Source organism: Schistocerca gregaria, chromosome 8, assembly GCF_023897955.1.
Source record: "Schistocerca gregaria isolate iqSchGreg1 chromosome 8, iqSchGreg1.2, whole genome shotgun sequence".
Taxonomy (NCBI): domain Eukaryota; kingdom Metazoa; phylum Arthropoda; class Insecta; order Orthoptera; family Acrididae; genus Schistocerca; species Schistocerca gregaria.
The window spans coordinates 237,317,789-237,339,583 of record NC_064927.1 but is presented as its reverse complement, the minus strand read 5'-3'; the positions used below and the strand labels follow the sequence as shown (position 1 = coordinate 237,339,583).

Sequence of the window (21,795 nt, the reverse complement as noted above, 5' to 3'; positions counted from 1 at the left end):
GGGAAAATTCAGGTTTACGTTCCATCGACGACATGGACCTTATAGACCGAGTTCAGACTCGGAATGGGAGACGAAACGACGAAACTGGCCACATTCCTCACAAAGGAACTATCCCATCATTTAGAGGAACCACAGAAAAGCTAAGTCTGGATGACCACAGGAGTATTTGAACCGGACCCCTCACGAAAGAGAACGCAATGTCTTACCACTGTGTCTTCTTGCTCGGTTGCATTGACGAGGTCTGAGATCGAGGTCATCACAGATGGAGCTCTTGTTTGTATACGCTAAGACTGAGACTGAAAATCAGCAGTAACATTGTTTAAGAAATCATTCAGTTCTTCGCATCAAGTTCTTCAGAGAGACTACCGAAAATTATAGTCGAATTATAGCTGTGATCTGAACCGCGTTCCTCCTGAACGCAAAGCCAGTGTCTTAATGTTGGAAGCGTATCATTCGGCCAGAAATACTAAAACTTCGAATGCACTTTGATTGGTTACAGTTTGAATATCTAATGAGGCAAGACTCGTGCTTCAGAGGACAGATGAGCGTTCCAGTGCCCAGCAAGAAACGGCACAATCTTGGCTGGACGTTCATAAGAATTTAACGTTATGACTTGAGGTACATTAGAGTTTCATTCTCTTAGACCATAAATCCATGTGGTAGGACGTATTGACCAATTTTGTTGCACTTTCATCCTCAGACGTCGTAGTTATCATACGGTATGACTGTTTTTCGTAGGCAGACTCTCTCAGCAGAGATTACCTTGCTACTCAACTCGAAGTGATTCAAACTAGTACTACCAGAAAATCAAAGTCATAACTCAACCTCTACAGATCTTAACCCAATCGACCCTTTAACGGGTTCATTCGAACGTTGTGTTCGCTTATGGAACTGTTCGACAACAGTGGAGACGTTCAGCATCTGAATCGCATAGCTGCTGTATGTATTGATGGCTATTACTTTGTACTGTATCAGATGATCGTATTAATATTAAAGCACAGCAATCTGAAAGATGGTTTAAATAAGAGTTTGGGGGTCTTAAAACCTTGCACCACATGCAGACGTAAAAGAATTAGTACTTACATATAAGAGAACTATGTTTAAAAATGTGAGAGGAAATCTGTACAGGGCTGAGTGGTGGCTGTTACAGGCAAGGTTCGTGGAGCTGACGCCACAATGCACCGGGTGCCGGTGAACCTGATCGAGCCGGCCACGTGCCAGGACCTGCTGAGGAAGACTTACCTCGGCAAGTACTTCGTCCTCAACAAGAGCTTCGGCTGCGCGCTGCCGGCGACCTCCACGGCCAGCTTCTGTATGGTGAGTTCTTGCAAAGTGACTTTCAGCTCCAGCTGTAAGACGAATGACATCGATCTTAAATTTACATTGACTCGTGCAAATTTTCCGTCTTTATCGCGTTTTCGTTTTATAATTTACTCATCTTAAAGCTTATCGACTGAAGCTATCATCAGGATCTGTCAGTTAAGAATGAAACAAAGGTGGGTTTGTATGTTAATATCTGACGGGATACTGTCTATCGATGCCTTTCAATGTGTTATGTTTCGTGTTACATATATGTACATATGTAAAACTTGCGTTTGGTGTATACTACTTCTCATTTGTTTCTTTCTCGTCTGGTAGGGTCTGGTGCTGGAATAAGCAGAAATTCGTTGAGGCCTGCCTATACATATTATAAATTAAGGTCCCACACCGCATGTTTCTGCTTCTATGTGAAAGCTAATCTCAGGAACTACTATAAGCATTTTGATAAGGTTTTCACAAATAGACTGATTCTCGAGGAAGGTTTGTGTATATAACCTATTACCTCTGCGTCATACAGTTTGTCCGGCAGTAGACACTTACAGAAACCAAAGCGTATCGCTGTTAGTTTATAAAATAAAAAAGTGGTAAAGACAGAAAATTATATTGACACGGTCACGCACTCCTGTAATAATTTTATCATTTACTCGCTTTGACTCAATTACTATTCCCAAGAGGTAAATCTTAGAAGTAATCCCTAGAAAATTTCGCAAGAAATGTAAATAAAAAATATTGTGGGATCCACACAAAAGTAGTAGACTTTTAGTTCCTTTTTCTACATGGTCACTATTTTAACCCCAAGCATCTGTGTTGCTTTTTAGAATTCCGACACACAGGAGCGTACCCAGGATCAGAGCTACGGGGCAGCTCGTATTCGTTCCACGGTGAATGGCGAAATAGGTACACTTGCTAGTAGCTGGAACCCATCACATGTTTATCCTTTCTTCAAACTGTTACAATCAACTGGTACCTCTCTCTGAGTGGCAGGGCAGAATGAGAGTTGACTTATGAAGATAATTTTCTTTTTTCTAAAAGGAAGGGGGGGGGCGTCAGGAGGTGGGCGCGTCCTGCCCCCCCCCCCTCCCCCTCTTCTCACCCCTCCCTATCTCTCCCATCGCTGGGTTCGCGCTGCCGCTACCCACCATTTCACAGACAATCCAGAACAGGATTTTTCTACAATTTAGTATCTTCAAAACGTTAAACAGCAACTTCTTTCTTGGACCGTAGGAAGAAAGGATGGTCACATAATACAGGAGCAGGGTTTTCAGGGTGCGAGACGATGTTCAAAAAATTTACATTCGAATTTTCGAATCGGAATCGGTTGGATAGTGTGAGAAGGTACGGGGAGAGCGGCGGGGAAACCGGAGTGTGAACTTATACTGCAACTAATCGAGATTTCCAAATACTGATTTCAGAATCGAACGTTTCTGTTTGTTAAAAGTTTGACAGTACACGCGAGATGTTATTGAAGATCCCAGGTCCAAATAATTTACGAAGGGAATAGCTGATTCATCCCATCATGCCGTTGTCATGATTTATAGTGCAAATTGTGTTTCCTTGAATTTTTTTGACGTCCATTACTTGAATGATGGCACTGTGTGTTTAGATTCGCGAATCGATTGCGGGCAGTTTGTCGCACTCTAATTGCTGCTGTTTCTGCAGATGTGCCGAAAAGTCTGATTATTTTTGTAAACTTGAAATGTAGGAAGGGAAATGAAAGGGAAAGAAAGGGTGGGAAATGGTGACGGATAGCCGCGCACGACATTGTGGTAATGCAGTGGCGGAAGTTGAAAATTTGTGCTTGGCCAGAGCTCAAATCACTTCTCATGAAAGGTTGCCTTAACTGCGTCTGCCATCCGGACATGATCCTTGCCTGACTCAGATTTCCAACTTATCGCACGCTGTAATGCAGCATCCATCGTCCATTAAACTTCCTACTCGCAAAATCTGATTGCCGTAGGAGATCGGACGATATTTGTACATCCACAATGAAACAAACGTCGAGGATCCATTATCATCTTTTTTAATCTCCGACGTAAACAGATGGATGTTATAAGTTTAACGTGTGTATCTGTCTGTAACATCATAGCTGCCAAATGAAAGGTCTGATTTCAATGCAGCTGTTTTCTTCAGAATTTTATATATCTGAGTGGTGTCTCTTCTGTCGGACGTGCCCTACAGAACAGTCGCCACTCAAATATACAGGTATATACATTTCTGATTATTTTATCTATGGGGTACATTTTCTGTGCTGTCAACTAAAGTCCCTTTCGAATAACTTACAACCGAGTGTTTCGTCGACAACCGTCAATATTTCGACCGGTGGCCACACTGTCATTTCCGAGGCAAAACTGCAGCAAGTAACCGCTGCAATTTTGCTAAACGCTGCACTTTTGCCTTGAAAATAGCAGGGTCGTCACCTGTTGAAATATCGGCCGTTGCCAATGACGTCACTCGGCTGCATCCCCATAAGTTATTCGAACCTTGTATACACCGGGAGAAACTTAGGTCTCAAAGGGTCCCGTTCTTTAGCAGGCTTCCAGTTTCATCTCCCATGTCCAGCAGTAACGCTTCCTCATTCTGACAACTGCCATAGTTGTTGAATCGCATCATGAACATTTATATGCATGCCGGTTGATGGACGCATTATTTGCAGTACTGCAGGCCTAAGGCCCATTCTTGGGTTTGAGACTTCACGTTTCTGCACGTGGTGCTGCCTCATCCCAGCGGTTCAAAGCCACAGCAGTTGGGAACATTTATTGAACTGACAGACAAATTATCGATCCTGAATGAATATACAAGTTACCCTTTTCATTCTCTATGTAAGCAGCTGGTTCGTCTTGATCACTACCAGGTCAGTCTACAAGAGTCGATGAATGTCCTGAAAATCAAAACTGAACTGTCTGGTCACTATAGCCAGCCTCAGTCTCGTTCTTTCACTACTTCCCAAAATCAACATCTACATCTGCATTTGCATACATACTCCGCAAACCTACACACGACACGTGGCAGAGGGTACTTGGTACCACTGCTCGTCATTTCTCTTCCTGTTCCACCCGAAAATAGAGCGAGAGAAAAAACAATTACACTACTGGCCATTTAAATTGCTACACCACGAAGATGACGTGTTACAGACGCGAAATTTAACCGAAAGGAAGAAGATTCTGTGATATGCAACTGATTAGCTTTTCAGAGCATTCACACAAGGTTGGCGCCGGTGGCGACACCTACAACGTGATGACATGAGGGAAGTTTCCAACCGATTCCTCATACACAAACAGCAGTTGACCGGCGTTGCCTGGTGAAACGTTGTTCTGATGCCTCGAGTAAGGAGGAGAAAAGCGTACCATCACGTTTCCGACTTTGATAAAGGTCAGATTGTAGCCTATCACGATAGTGGTTTATCATATCGCAACATTGCTGCTCGCGTTGGTCGAGATCCAATGATTGTTAGCAGAAAATGGAATCAGTGGGTTCAGGAGGGTAATATGGAATCCTGTGTTGGATCCCAACAGCCTCGTATCACTAGCAGTTGAGATGACAGGCATCTTATCTGCATGGCTGTAACGGTTCGTGTAGCCACGTCTTGATCCCAGAGTCAACAGATGGGGACATTGACAAGACAACAACCATCTGCACTAACAGTTTGACAACGTTTGCAGCAGCATGGACTATCAGCTCGGAGACCATGGCTGCAGTTACCCTTGATGTGCCTGCAATGATGTACTCAATGACTAACCTGGGTGCACGAATGGCAAAACGTCATTTCTTCGGATAATCCAGGTTCTGTTTACAGCATCATGATGGTCACATCGATGTTTGGCAACATTATGGTGAACGCATGTTGGAAGCGTGTATTTGTCATCGCCATACTGGCATAACACCTGGCGTGATGGTATGGTTTGCTATCGGTTACACGTCTCGGTCACCTCTTGTTCGCATTGACGGCACTTTGAACAGTGGACGTTACATTTCAGATGTGTTATGACCTGTGGCTCTACCCTTCATTAGATCCCTGCAAAACTCTACATTTCAGCAGGATAATGCACAACCGCCTTTCTGGATACAGAAAATGTTCGACTGCTGCCCTGGCCAGCACATTCTCCAGATCTCTCACCAATTGTGGCCAAGCAACTGGCTTGTCACAATACGCTAGTCACTACTCTTGATGAACTGTGGTACCGTGTTGAAGCTGCATGGGCAGCTGTACCTGTACACGCCATCCAAGCTCTGTTTGACTCAATGCCCAGGCGTATGAAAGCCGTTATTACGGCCAGAGGTGGTTGTTCTGGGTACTGATTTCTCAGGATCTATGCACCCAAATTGCGTGAAAATGTAATCACATGTCAGTTCTAGTATAATATATTTGTCGAATGAATACCCGTTTATCATCTGCATTTCTTCTTGGTGAAGCAATTTTAATGGCCAGTAGTGTATCGATATGCCCGCGAACTAGTCCTAACTTCTCTGGTTGTTAAGCGAAATGTATGTTGGTGAGAGCAGGACAGCTCTATAGCCAGCTGCAAATGCCGGTCCTCTAAATTTTCTCAATAGCACTCCGTGCAGGGAATTCCATTTTAGTTCCCCAAGCATGTGTGTAATACTTGCGTGTTGATCGAACCTACTGGTAACAATCTGGCAGTCCAGCTCTTAATTGCTTACGTGTCTCCCTTTAATCAACCTGGTGGGGATCACAAATACTCTAGCATTACTCAAAATGGGTCTCATCTGTGTTCTACACCCGATGTTATTTACACATGAAAAACACTTTCCTAGAATTCTCCCTATAAACCGAAGGCGAGCATTCGTGTTCCCCATAACAATCGCTAGCCAAACCGAAGATTTGACTCTTTGTTATCGCCGTCCCGCCTGCTCCACAGGTTGACGCAGGTTCTCCAGTGACGTGCGAAGACGCGGCGGGCCACCAGGTCCTCCGCGGACTGTACAGCTGGGACGTGGGCTGCGCCGCCCCGTCGGCGCCCGCGTCTCTGTCCTCCGTGGACACCGCGTGGATCGAGTCGGTGCTGGCCATTCCCACCGACGAGCTGGTGCGCCAGGAGCTCAACGAGATCCTGCGGCGCCAGCAGCTGGAGGAGCAGCAGCAGCAACTGGACACCGAGGGCAAGCCGGGCTTCGCACAGGGCTACGGCAAGTAGGCGGACCTCGGCGCCGCGAGGCAGCGTGCGGGGGAGGGCGCTTCAGCGCTTCGTCGGTGGCCACCGCTTTCCACAGTCGAATAGTGCAAACGGCTTCCACTACTCCTCTTCAGAGGACTCCTCATTTATCATAATACTGACTGCGATCTGTGATGTTTTCATATCTTCGCGCAAACTCATTCAGATGTTATCAGTTCCATGTTACATTAAACCATCGACACTGCAGCTACTGGTAGCTTGATGCACTCATTTGGAAATGTAGGGGATACTGTCGCTTTGCAAGGGTATTGCTTGTATGTAATTTTTGGGACCCTCTACTTGCACGCTTGCCGAGTGTGGATTTACACTCCAAAAGGAACGTCGGAGCGTCGATACCTCTTGTACAGCTTCTTCGCATTGACGCTTCAGACGTTCCCCTTTGAAATTCCTTAATGGAATGGCCAGTGGACAAAGAAAGTGTGCTGTGCTTTCTTTCTAATCCTGCCAATTAATTTTTTTTAATAAAACGTTTTGTAAACACGTTTTCGTAATTTATTTCCAGCAGCGATTTCATAAATGTTTACTAAAGTGACAAACGCTGATGGAACAAATTTTGCTGAGACTGACTCCTAATGGTCTGACTACTCCCCGTGTAGGGCGATTGCCTGAGGAGGAATCTTTCACCTGTAAAGCAGGAAAAGGAAGCACGAAATGAAGGTGAGAGACTAGCTACAACTGTTAGTTTGACGACGATGTGCCGCTTGTTTCGTTTTACTGAAAGCAACAGTTAATTACATTTTTATTATAAACAATGGCCAGTTTACAGATTTTCTACGTATTATGCTACAAACTTTGTGTGTAACAACCAAACGATATGCTGCTGTGTGATTCAGTCATGTGATTCACTTATTTTCTAATAAATTTTCTGCTCAAACAAAAATACTGCCATATAAAAATCTTGATAATTTGTAATGATTTTTTGTAAAAATGACCTGTATTTTGCAGAGTACATTCTAAAGTTGATATGATCTGATTTTGTTACTGTAATGCTTAAGCAATATTTACAAATAAAGTATGCGAAACAGTAAATAAAATGTCCTATAATATTTGGGCAATGTTTCAATTATATCCGGCAAAAAAAAAAAAACAGACAGACCTACAGATGTTCAACATGAAATCTTCAACAGATGCGCAGTTCCAACACAAAGCAGGAAAGAAACTGAACCCACACCCACTTATGTACTCACAAATGGGATTAAAAGTTGTTTCTTTGACATGCCCTACACTAATTTTCTACGTAAATTACACAGTATTAGACATAATGTTCTGATATGAGACCAGTAACTGAATATCTCTATGTAGAAATTTAGTGCCTATGGTGATAACATATACAATATAGGTTCTGTGACATCGTTGCAGTGACAAAAGTGCCGTACTATTAGGAAATGTTTCAGTTCTTAAAACAGGTGAAAGCAGCTTGCAGTCAGGTAAGAGCAGCGGGGAGTGTCAGGAGTCTCCTCCAAAGAAATGTCATCAACAGGATGGTCAGCCATTGTCTGGTGATGATGGTATACAGTGAGCATTATTTTCAGTCAGAATTACATCCATGGTAAACGTGTCTCGCCATCCATTCGGCGCTGTTACAACAGTATGTTACAATACACCTTAACATTGTAAGGGGCATTAACTTCACTAGCAACATTCCTTGCGTGCCTCTCTGAACACCACGTGACCACTGATAGAGATACGTTAAGTCTTACAGGATTAAGATGCTGTGCCGTTTATTTTGGTGCAGTTGTCATAGCGTCTTGCTTCTCTAGAGTTGGCATGGAGAAAGACTGTCATATTAATCAGAAATTGTCATACATTACAGTACTGATATTAATAAAGTTTATTTACAGCATCAACTGAAATAACATAGCAGAGAAACAGACTTTCAGTTCATCAGTCACCAGCAGGAAATAATCTATTCATAAACCGCCTTTAAACTCTCTTGGCGCACATAACAGAAAAAAAAACAAAGAAATAATGGTTGCTGTCGATTTTAATATACATTGCATCCCATCAGAATTGTGACACCATGGAGACGGCATGCAACAAACACCATATTAGCATGAAGTGCACCACTTGCTAGCACATACAAATGATTCGCATTTCAGCTTAGCCACCTACTTTCTGTATGTAAGTCAACATTAAGAAGCGCGTTTCTCATTCAGAAATCACATCTGAATGACGGTCATTGATAAGACAGTTGCGTCATGCCTCGTGTAACAAGGAGAAACGTCTGCCAATACAGTTCCACAATACTGATGCTTCTGTTGGTCAGGATCCCATGACTGTCATGGAGATAAGAAGTCAATGCATTCAGGAGAGGCGTACTCAATGCCATGCATGTACTCAATGGCCCCAAACGGGAGGACAGACAAAGTTAGTTAGTTATATGTTCAATATATCACGTGAAAGATTTTTTTAACGATACGATGTGGAACGAAACAATTTACAGCAGCCATTGACGACCTTTGGTGTTCCACAGGCCTGATTCAGATACTTACATATGCTCGCAGACTGCATCATCACGACGCCACAGCAACAGAGTCCGCTGCTTTAATGTTTATAGGATAACGCACCAATATGGCTGGCATCTTCTTTCCCGACATGGCACGCCATGCAAAAAAAAAAAAAAAGCCTCAAAACTCGTGTTTTTGAGAAAACGTTCATTTTAGGTTCACTCGGAATTTCCTCCATGGACTGGATTGAAACCAATCGTGGGCTGGATGTGACCCACAGACTGCTGGTTGCTCACCACCAGCGGTTTGTGGGATATGTACGCACTGATCAGCCAGAACATTATGACCACCTACCTAATAGCTGGTATGTTCAACTTTGGCATGTATAACTGCGGCAACGCAACGTGGCTTGGAAGCAATGAAACTTTGGTAGGTCTCTGGGGAGAGTTGGCACCACTTCTGCACCCAAGTCACCTAACTCCCGTAAATTCCGGGGAGGTGGGAGACGAGCTCAAATGTGTTCGATTGTGTCAAGATCTAGCGAGTTTGGGGGGGGGGGGGGGGGGCAGCACATCAACTTGAATCTCCACTGTGTCCCTCGAACCACTCTATCACACTCCTGGACTTGCGACGTGGCGCGCTATCTTGTTGACAAATACCACTGCCGTTGGGAAACACGTTGGTCATAGAGGGGTTAATCATAATGGAGCTACCGCCAGCTTGTCTCCATCCAGCAGTAAAAGTGTCAAGCAGCTGTTCCCCTGGAAGACGACGGATTCGAGCCCGTCTCATCGTTGTAACGAAGAAGATATCGGGATTCATGGGCCCATGCAATGATCTGCCTCTGCACCGACGTCGAGTACCTATGGTCACGTGCCCTTTTCAATCGTAGTTGTCGATGTCGTGGTGTTAACATTGACATTCATGGGTCGTCGGCTTTGGAGGTGTTCAGACACACTTGTACTGGCTCAAATGGTTCAAATGGCTCTTAGCACTATGGGACTCAAGTGCTATCAGTCCCCTAGAACTGAGAACTACTTAAACCTATCTAACCTAAGGACATCACATACACCCATGCCCGAGGCAGGATTCGAACCTGCTGCCGTAGCAGCAGCGCGGCTCCGAACTGGAGTGCCTAGAACCGCACCGCCACCGCGGCCGGCCACACACTTGTACTCTGACCAGCATTAAAGTCTGATGTTAGTTCCTCCACAGTTCGCTGCCTGTCATGTTTTACCAGCCTTCCCAGCCTACAACGTCCGACATCTGTAATGAGGGGTAGTCGCCCAAGTCCACGGCGTCTGGACGTAGTTTCGCCTTACTTTCGCCACATGTTGAAGACACTCACGACAGCATTCCTCGAACACCCGACAAGTCGTGCAGTTTTCAAATACTCGCGCCGAGACTCCGGGCCATCACAGTCTGCCCTCGGTCAAACTCAGATAGATCGCGCGCCTTTCCCATTCTACACACGGAGAGCACAATCGCTGATACCACATGCACAGTGTGTGTGCCTGACAGTCATTCCTCGCCAGGTGACTTTGCTTTCGCCAGGACGGCTTTGTATCTATAGTGGGTCGATGGTTATTATGTTCTGGCTGATTAGTGTACATTTCTAGTATTGACATTAATGCACGCGTTATTTTTTAGACCTATTAGTGCAACTGCATCAAAAAATGATGTTTTGGTCTAACAGTTTTAAAATAGAAATTCGTCGATGAAATAGAAAAAGCTGCCAGGAGAAAATATTTTTGGTTAGATTTAAAACTTGATTTTCTACCTGTCAGACACTTCATGGGCAAATGATCAAAAATTTTTGTTTCTGCGTACTGAACTCCTTTTTTGAGCCACTTACTGCTTTAATAATGGCTAATAGAGGTCATTTTTCCCTCTTAGTGTTGTACATGTGGACATCACTTATTAAATTGTGAAGATTTATTTATGACGAATTTCATTGACGATGCACTTAAAATGCCATACTACTGTAAGAGATACTCACATGGCGGCTATATGTGAACACCACATACAATATTATTCTTATTACTCGCTTTTGTGTAATCAATACTTCATTTCTAAGTGATGAGTTTACGCCTGAGAATTATTGCGTAAGTCATTATTGAATGGAAATACGCAAAATATGTCAGAAGCTCAATTCGTTTGTTTGGAAATTTAGCAGTTGTATGAAGAGCAAAAGTGCCTGAACTTAATTGTCTGGGTATCTTAGTCATATGCTTCTTCTAGTTCAGCCTTTCGTCAATATTAAACCCAAAAATATGGAGCGTTCAACACTATTTAGGGGCTCCTGTTCACGTGCTGTATCACTCATTGATACGACTCTGTTGCACAGAACTGAAAACAGCTTATTTCCCCAAAATTAATGAAGACTCCATTTTCAGAGAACCACTTAATAGTACTTTCAAAAACACCATCAACAATCTCTTGCGTTGTTTTCTGTCTAATGCAGACTGTTCCAACCGAGCTCCAGGGAGCCGGAGCGCTCACTGCGGCAGCTCGGAGCCCGGATGGAGGGGGAAAGCGAACTTACTGCCCCTGGCCGCATGCAGCCGCAACTGACGCAATAATCCGTGTTCTATGACAGCTATAACTAGCCGCGGGAGCCCTGTACCTCTATTGGAGGATACTTTTCTATTCCTTGAGAGGGATGGTCGTTCGCAGCGTCTTGTATGTAATAAAGTATTTAATTCTGCGAAGAGGTACAAAATTCAAGGACATTATACATGTCTTCACACAGCGCACTACGATCAGGTAGAAGGCGTTGCACGCAGAGAACTGGTAGCCAGGCTTAAGAACGACATACCAGGAGACGTGAGTTTAAAAACAGTTTCTTAATACGGAGGATATCAAAACATGCAACATAGTTTGCGTTCTGTTACGCGTTTGTAATTTTCATGTGAATGAGAGCGGAGAAAACACTACTGAATCTGCAATTCGAGAAAGCTACAGGGTTGCTCACATGGTTGCGACGAGTGGCAAGCCGTTTTCGGTGGGACCACTCGTAAAATCGTGCATGGTAGCAGTTGCAGAATGTTTGTTTCTAAGGGAGGTGCAGGAAATTGAAGGGGTTTGCCTGTCGAAGCAAACAATGTCTCGTCGAATCCTGGACATTTCAGCGGATTTAGAGACACGGCTCAGGAAAAAGGAGGAGAGCTTTGTTGCATTTTCGCTAGCGCTTGACGAAAGCACCGGCATATCGAACTGTGCTCAGCTTGCAGTCTTTGTGCGTGGTGTCGACATGGAGCTGCAACTACCTGAAGAACTCTTGGCTGTGGTACTACTCGATTACACCGCAACAGGACGTGACATTTTTGAAGCTGTTTGAGAATCAGTGGACAATATGAATTTGCCATGGGATAAGCTCAATTCTGTAGTGACAGACGGTGCACCACAAATGATCGGACGTCACCAAGGTTTTGCTTCTCGTTTGAAAAATAAACTCAGGGACGAATTCGGGAAAGACATTTGGACTCTTCATTGTTTTATTCACCAAGAGGCACTGAGTGCGGAAACAGTTGGGGTCGGTGGCGTAATGAAAGATGTCGTGAAGTGTGTGAATTTTGTGCGGCGTCTCGGTATGAATCATCGCCAATTCAAAGGATTCCTGAAAGATATGGAAGCGCAGTATGGGGATATACCTTACCACAGTACAGTTCGTTGGCTGAGTCGGGGAAAAGTTTTTGATTTTTTTCTTTGCCATTCGTGAGGAAATATCCCTTTCTCTCGAAATGAAAGAGGAAGAAATGCGTTGTCTGAAAGGTATAAAATGGATATCAGACCTGGCGTTCCTAGCTGACATAACTATGCATCTGAATAATTTAAATCTGTCATTGCAGGGCAAAGGTCAGCTAATCGTTGACGTGCACGACCAGATCAAAGCGTTCATGAAAAAGTTAACGTTTACTTGAGAGGCAGATGAGTAATGGACATTTAACGTTTTTCAATCGTCTTGCTTCTTTAAAACTACCTAAAGGTACTACTTTCGGCGATTACCAAGCAAAGTTAAAGCAGCTCATCACGTCGTTTGAAACACGATTCCGAAACCTCACTAGTTTGCAAACGGAACTTAAGGTGTTCAGCACTCCTTTTTCAGTTTTCCCCGATGACTTGTCATCGTCACTTCAACTGGAGATTATTGATTTGTAAAATTCAACTTTGTTGAAAGAGAGGTACTACAACACGTTGGATTTGTCACGATGGTATCGTTCATTACAGCGAAAAACATTTCCCAAGCTTCACAACAATGCTGCTCAGATCATGTGCTTGTTTGGATCTACGTATTGTTGTGAGCAGCTTTTCTCAGCAATGAAAAGAGTAAAAAGTAAGGAACGATCGTTTCTTCGGGATGCAACAATGAAGGCCATCCTCCGCATTAACGCTGCGAACACTTTGACGCCTGATATTTCCGATCTTGTAATGAAAAGAAAGTGTCAAGCTACAGAGGCCCAATAAATTTGATATGCAATTTCTTGTAAAACAGTTGTTGCTTATTTATTTCCTGAACATCGTATTTCCTGGTGTCGCATGTAACCATGTCTTAGCAGCTAAGAGTATGAGGTTGTCGATCTTGTAAGACGCAGCTGGCACGTCAAAACGCTTGCCTTGCCGCCTGCCTCAGCCAACCGTGCCACGTGCCGGCGTGCCGGCCCATTTGAATGGTCACAGCGAGCGACACGGCTCCCTGGAGCAAGGAGCGCTACTTGGCTCACAACGGAGCCGACGAGCTGGAACAGCCTGCAATGGGATCTATTGTAACACTAGTATCGTCCACATTAAGTACCTATTATGCTTGTTGAATGTTAAGAGCAAGGTCATTCACATATACAGGGTGGATTACCTAAATTTTGCATTATAAATATTACGGAAATGGAAAGTGCTATTGAAGTCCGTTTTTCAAGAATATATTGGTAGTCAGGGGTCATATTGTTAGTAATAATACTTACAAAGTGTATTTTTTATGCAAACATACGCTTTTTAAACAGAACAATGCCTATTGACATTAACAGACTAAAAGTAGGGTAAATTAGAATGTCAGTGGTCTTTATTTCAGGATTCTAGTGTAAGTCGTTTACGAGATATCATATTTTGAAAAGTTCCCACACTGACACTTGTATAGTCCATGTTGTAGCACACACTAAATAACAACCAATTTAATACGTTAGTTATGTTGATTCTGACCAATAATGGGATAGCTGACCATCACAGATTGAGTTCAAAGTGACCACTGGCAGCGCCAATGCACGCTTCCAGTCTGGTATGCAACGACTACTGCACATGCGCTAGTATTTCAGCGAATATGTCTGAGCAGGGTGCACTAATACATCATTGGATATCACTGGGTGTGGTTCCTTTGTCCTTACAGATGGTGTCTCTCAGCTTTCACCACAGAAAAAGTTTACAGGCGTCAAGTCCAGGAAACGAACAAATGAAGGTACAGACTCCCTGCATCAAATCCCATGATACGGAAACAATTCGTGAAGACATGCTTTAGTACCTCATGTACTATGTGCTATACAGCCATCGTGTTGGTACCACAGGTTCCTCCTAGTCTGCAGAGGAACGTCTTCTAGCATCCATGGAAGATGGTCTGCTAAGAGGCTGCGATGCTTGTGCACTAGAACCTATTTTGATGGAGAGCGCTTAAGACACTTTCCTGACTCATGCCACAGTGCAATTGCACAGGAGTTAATGTAAGGATCAACTGCAACAGCAGCACGAACATTAATTTATCCCTCTTAAGCCATCACTTGTTTCATTCTGTTATGTTGTCGGGGCGTTGCAGAACCACTTTCATGTAACTTGTTGAAGAGATTGATAAAAAATTGTGAGGTAGTTGATGTCTATTGGTATATCTCACTGCATACACTGTACAAGAGTGAACTGCATTCTTCCGATACACTCTCCATACACCATGAGTATGTCGACTTTTACTGCACTGGTAAATCTCATCATCCAGTCATGACCTACTGCTTAGACTGTCACAAACTAACTGACTAGCAAGTTGCAATGCGCTCAGGGAACACACCCATGCACGCACACACACACACACACACACACACACACACACACACACACACACACACACACACACTGTAAGCAAACATTAAAACATCATACCTAAGACCCATGCAGGTTGAATTGCACAAACAAATGTCAGTGTGGGAACATTTCAAAATAAGATATATCATAACTGATTCATGCTAGACTCATGTGACAAACATCACTGACATTCTAATATAGCAAAGGCCCTACTTCTAATTTGTTAGTGTCAATATGAGATGTTCCACTAGAAAAGTTTGTGTTTAAAAAAAAGTACACTTCTTAAGCATTATTACAATCTGTTTATGTCTAACAGTATGAGCCCCTGACTACCTATCCATTCTGTGGAAGCAGCACATTCATAGCAGTTCCCATTTCCATTATTTCTGTGGTGCAAGTTTTAGTTGATTTGTCCCCCACAATACGAGTGAACCCATAACTGAACCATGCAATTCATTCCAAGTCGCTAAATCTTTTTATCTTTCCAACAATGTTTGAATTATTCAGCACAGCTTCCTGCATTATGTTTGTTAAGTTGTGTGTAGATCCATCAGTTCCATAGAACTTAAGTTTTATAAGAGTGTTGTTTGCTGTACCATGCAGGATCATGCAGCCATATCACATACCTTGAATCATGTAATGGTTTTATTTGCAACAAGGCAAATATCAGTGAGGGCAATGCGATAATTTCTGAAGCACATGGACTGTCAGTGCATCCACCATTGTGGTGGCTTCTCTTGACACAGCAGCAGAGGCAGACCTACAGACAGTGGTCCATCAGTCATAAAATGGATACAGCATTGGCAGCATGTTAGACGAGAGCTGGTTCTGTATACAGCATCATAATAGACATATCTGCATGTGGAGGCTCCAAGGAGAACAAACATTGCCAGACTGCATTCACCTCAGTCAGATAGGCCCAGCATCTGGTATGATGTATGGGGTGCCACTGAGCAGCTACATAATCACCACTAGTTCGCACAGCCAGTAATTTGGCATGCAGTATTATGTATCTGACCTGTCAAGGCCAATGGTTGTGCCTTACAAGTGAGGTCTCCATGACATTTTTCAACAAGATAATCCAATGCCACATATTTCCATGCTGTCCTGGTCTACCTTGATATAGATGGTGTTCTACTGATGACCTGATCAGCATTTTCTCCAGACCTCTTGCCCAGGAAAAATATCTGGGCATGTTTTACCAAGATATTAGCATGCCACCACTCAACAGCCACTACAACTGAACAGTCCTTGCACAGAGGTGAAGCAGCAATGAATGATACACCTCCACCTGTTATCCAAACTCAGTTTGACTCATACAGCTGTGTTAGAGCCATTGCTTCTGCCAGATGTGGTAGCTCTTTGTACTGAATTTAACATCCATATACACCCCAAATCACATTCAAATCTAATGATGTATACTATGCTGTATATACACAATAAGTAAAATTTTGTTATTTGTTATATTTCCTGCTATTGTACTTTTAAATACCAGTAGTGTAGATTTTTTTTAGAAGTTCTTTGAGTAAGCATTTTTTGCAGTCTTTAATATCATCATTCAATTTAATTTATGTGGTAAATTTACCAATTAGTGCAGCTACTTGTGTCAAAACGGTCATTGATGTTATCATTCCAAACAAATTTAATGAACAGAATCATTTCACAAAGCAATAGTCAACAGCCTCTCAAAGTATTACATAAAGTTTAGTTTTCAGTATTGAACAGGATAAAAAAATGTACTAAATATGGGATCAGAAGGGAGGAACGGATCAAAATTTGAGTATTTTAGGAAAACTACTCAAAGTAATAAACTGGAAAGAATTTTATAGTGCTCATGATATGAAGGTACACTACTTCAAATTTATTGACTATGTTCACCTCTTATTGGAAAACCAATTTTCCCCAAAGGTAATTCAGATTAGATCACAGTTTAGAAAGAATGGGTAAAGGTATCTGAGAAATAAAGGTATGTTCTATGACAATAATGCAACTGTTTTGTCGGTCAGGAACAGCTATGGTGTTCATACTGACCTCCTGACATCATAACAAGAACTACTGAAGACTATCAAAGGAAGTAGTCCATACATCAAAGTAAATGAAGTATAAAAAAGAGGTGACCATCAGGCAACAAAATAAAGTCAATATAAAATAAAGTGAAGGAAGGAACAGGATGGAATGGAGATGAAAATAAGCCTATAGCTTTAGTTTGTATCAATAATAGGTATGATAGATATGAAGTGTTGTCAAGCTCTTTAACGAGGACATTGTAATATCTGTAAAGTGGGGTTGTCATTGTATGTAAATTCTACCTCCGAATAGCTGAGACCAATCTTTACAAATAAACCTCAGTAACATTATTATGACACTAAAACAGAGGTAGTAATCACTAGTACAAATCTTTAAAACAAAAAATATAGTGTTTGTGATAATATATCAACAAAGTTAAGTAACGGGGCTCTTATGAGTTTAGTAAGATCTTAAGTTATTCATGTAACCAACCATTTATCAGTGGAGTTTTTCCTGATTGGCTGAGATATACTTGAGTAAAAGTTATTGTGTAAGAAAGAAAACAAACTCATGGCCATTATTACTGTTCCCAGTATTTTCTGATACAAAATTCAATTTACACACATACTGACAATGTGTTTACCTCATCTGACAATAAAATATGAGTTATAGAGTGAATACATCATGTGATCTATCAGAGGCATTTGACTGCATGAGCCGGCCAGTGTGGCCATGCGGTTCTAGGCGCTTCAGTGTGGAACTGCGTGACCGCTACGGTCACAGATTCAAATCCTGCCTCGGGCATGGATGTGTGTGATGTCCTTAGGTTAGTTAGTTTTAAGTAGTTCTAGGTTCTAGGGGACTGATGACCACAGATGTTAAGTCCCATAGTGCTTAGAGCCATTTGAACCTTTTTTTTTAGTCTTGCTGTTTGAAGCATGGACGAGCCAGGGGAGTCGTTGCAGAGCGCCCCTCATTTTGCCAACAGAATGCCCATGGGTGCTAACATGTTATTCATTCTTTGTACTCTCTGTTTAGACTCACACATGAGATGCAATGGAATTGTATCTATGACTTTATGGCAGGAACAATGACTCTACCTGTTTCTGGAGCCAACAAACTCTTTGTTGATTTGGCATAAAGTATTTACAGACTAGTCAGTGATAACAAACCAATATTAGATCCAAGTGTAATTTTATCTCATTCTTCCCAGCTGTCACTGAAATGGGCCAGGTATTTCAGTAATTAGCTGATGATTCACCACACAAATGTTCAGTGGTGTGACTCAGAATGATGATATATAATAATTTCTACTGTAAATAATGCCTGTTATTCAGTTTGCATTATAAGGACATCTGTTCAGCATATTAACAACAAATGAACATGGACAGTTCATTGTAGATAGGTCTTAACAATTTATTACAACACAGAGGTTCTGGAAACAACATACAGAGAGTTGACATGACTAAAATTGAACATATACCGAACTAAAAAAAAAAAAAAAAAAAAAAAAACAACCCTGATACAGGACTGAGCTAAGACTGATCTAACACTGCAATGCCATAGATTTAACTACACAGCTTATGTAAACTAACAAGAATGAAAATGCATTGTTGGTTGTTTCCTTTTTATGAATTACAACTAAAGTTTCACAAATATGAACATTAAATGAAACAACAAGTTTACTGTTTATTTATCTCCATGACATGTTTCAAAGGTTTAAACTTCCATCATCCAGTGGATTTACATTTGTTAGTATGACATTTCTGTGTGTGTTGTGTTATGATTTTTTGGAGGAACTTGTGGCACTGTCTCTAGTGGCCACAGGTTCCTTTCACTGTCGTGACACATCACATGTATACAATCATATTTTGTAAACAAATATGGCATCTGGAAACTTCAATAAAGTGATAGTTGTAGCAATCTGTTATGAACAGGGAAAGCTCATGCCAGGGAAAAGAACATAACTGGACGGATGTGGAGTGTCAACAAATAGGACATCATGTGAAATAGTGGGACCTTCTTTCTGCATACTGGCCACAATTTTGGAAAAAATTTACTGTTTATTTATCTCCATGACATGTTTCAAAGGTTTAAACTTCCATCATCCGGTGGATTTACATTTGTTAGTATGACATTTCTGTGTGTGTTGTGTTATGATTTTTTGGAGGAACTTGTGGCACTGTCTCTAGTGGCCACAGGTTCCTTTCACTGTCATGACACATCACATGTATACTATCATATTTTGTAAACAAATATGGTATCTGGAAACTTCAATAAAGTGATAGTTGTAGCAATCAGTTATGAACAGGGAAAGCTCATGCCAGGGAAAAGGATGGAACTGGATGGGTGTGGAGTGTTAATAAATAGGACATCATGTGAATTAGTGGGACCTACTTTCTGCATACTGTCCACAATTTTGGAAAAACCACATCTGAGCATTTCACAGCCTCGGCTGTATTGGTGAGAAGAACTTATTTAAGTGTTACAGCTATGAATCTGACTGCCTTGAACCAGTCTTTAAAACCCGAGCTAATTCAGTCCATAGAAAAGCTCATTAATGACCAGGATGTGTGAATCTACAAGGAGACATTAATGCAACATGTGTATCAGCTCAGGGAGAACCAATACCAGAAAGAAACAACACTGGCCATTGTCATGCCTACTGCTGCAGTAGATGTTTGCTGTATTAAGCATTGTTCTTATTTACATGTGCAAGAAGCAGAACAAAAGACAAAGTTTGTATCCAGCCACTGTTCAAATCCTGGTGGACTGGATTCCCAGAGCCTAAGAGGCAGCACAGGTATCTATAACAGGAAGTTAAGCTAAACAGAAATTATTAGCACTTAGGATAAGTAGTGCATAAGGAAGAATAATGGGAAGAGCAGTTTTGAGTAAAGAGCAGACTAGAGCCACCAGGAAACTTGTCTGTCTATCTAATTTGGGGTTGTATTTGATCAATGTTCAATTGATCTTTCTATTCTCAGTAAATGAACTGACAAACTATGGGTGTGCTAAAGGTTTCGTTTGTAATAAAGAGCTTCCCAGTTGATCCTACAACAGTGTTCTCCAGCAGAGCTGTGTGAGTTATTCAACAAACATTCAAAGTACTGTACTGACTATGAGGTATCTGTCTCCAGAAGTCTTTCACTTTGTGTATTTTCAGAAGGATCAGGAACTATTAATTTCTGTGATTTTATTGTAAATAAGTTATGCTGAAAAAAATTTGTGTTGTTGAAGAAGCAGACTTTATCATAATTCAGCCACTAAAAACAGTAAAATTCTAGTTATGATGAGATTTCAAGTAAATTGTGCTAGTTTGGAATCTCACCTCCTTCTTCCGAGTTACCTTGGTAACCAGTTGATGAGTCAAGGAAGTATCCCTTTACAAATGCATTTATACAAGGAGATAAGATACTGACCTCTAATTACAGATTCATTTCCATCCCTCCTGTGATAAAAGAAAATTTGGGGAGGAAGCTTGTAACAGAATATTAGATCATCTTTCTAGTTCAATTTGACTTCCACAATGACCCTCTCTGGTAACATTACATGATCTAAGAAAAACCAGTCCTCGTAGAAGAAAAAACTTGTCAATGGCTTTGACTGTAAAGATAAAAAAATACTACTAGAGAAAGTAAAACAGTATGGCATTGAAGGCATGCCTCATGCCTCGTATTTAGATAGAGTATTATCTTAACATTTTAAAACATTAGCAAATGATACAACAGATGTAAGACTAAATTCAGAGAAAACCTCTGCCATGTACTTCACACTGGTTTGCAGAGTATAGATGTAGATGTAGGCAAAACGTTTTTCTTTATGGTGAGGCTTGGCTATGATAACTCAGAATTATTTTAAGCATGTTCTCATGTCTACATTGAACTGTTTATGGCAAGGCTTTTAATTAAATGGAATTGAAAAATGTATGATGGGAAAGAAATACACACATCAAAAAAAGTTTTGCATCACCTCGGTTCTGAGAGTTCTGGAACCCGTACAGAAAATTGGAATAGAGATCAGCATAAACATCATTTCCAACCTTTTTATTGCTCATGAAAACCACACACTGCATGTTGTACCATCATACGGTAAGACCTTTAGAGGTGGTACCTCTAATACCCAATAGCATGTCATCTTGCATTGATACATGCCTATATTCATCGTGGCGTACTATCCACAAGTTCATCAAGGTACTGTTCATCCAAATTGTCCCACTCCTCAACAGCGATTCAATGTAGATCCCTCAGAGTGGCTTGTGGGTCATGTTGTCCATAAACAACCCCTTTCAATCTATCCCAGGCATGTTCAGTAGGGTTCATGTCTGGAGAACATGCTGGCCACTCTAGTCAAGCAATGTTGTATTCCTGAAGGAACTCATTCACAAAATGTTCACAATGGGGGCATGAATTGTCATCGATGAAGACGAATGCCCACCAGTATGCTGCTGATATTGTTGCACTATTGCTCAGTGGATGTCATTCATGTATTGTACAGCCATTACAGCACCTTCCATGACCACCAGCGGTGTATGTCAGCCCCATATAATTCCACCTCAAACCAGCAGGGAACCTCCACCTTGCTGCACTTGCTGGACGGTGTGTCTAAGGTGTTCAGGCTGACCAGGTTGCCTCCAAACAGGTCTCCGACGATTGTGTGGTTGAAGGCATATGCAACACTCATTGGTGAGAAGAACGTGATGCCAGTCCTGAGCGGTCCATTTGGCATGTTGTTGGGCCCATCTGTAATGCACTGCATGGTGTCATGGTTCCAAA

General features: G+C 41.9%; 1 protein-coding gene across 1 annotated transcript in view; it reads left to right on the top strand.

The window, feature by feature from the left end:
- The window catches only part of LOC126283987 (collagen alpha-2(IV) chain-like), a 59,540-nt gene extending 51,982 nt beyond the window's left edge, over nucleotides 1-7,558 (top strand). Inside the window, exons 12-13 of the mRNA XM_049982479.1 lie at nucleotides 1,151-1,317; nucleotides 6,198-7,558. Of these exons, the coding sequence (XP_049838436.1) occupies nucleotides 1,151-1,317; nucleotides 6,198-6,473 (443 nt within the window). The 3' untranslated portion in view covers nucleotides 6,474-7,558. The remainder of the gene's footprint in view (nucleotides 1-1,150; nucleotides 1,318-6,197) is intronic.
- Nucleotides 7,559-21,795: the final 14,237 nt, after the last annotated feature.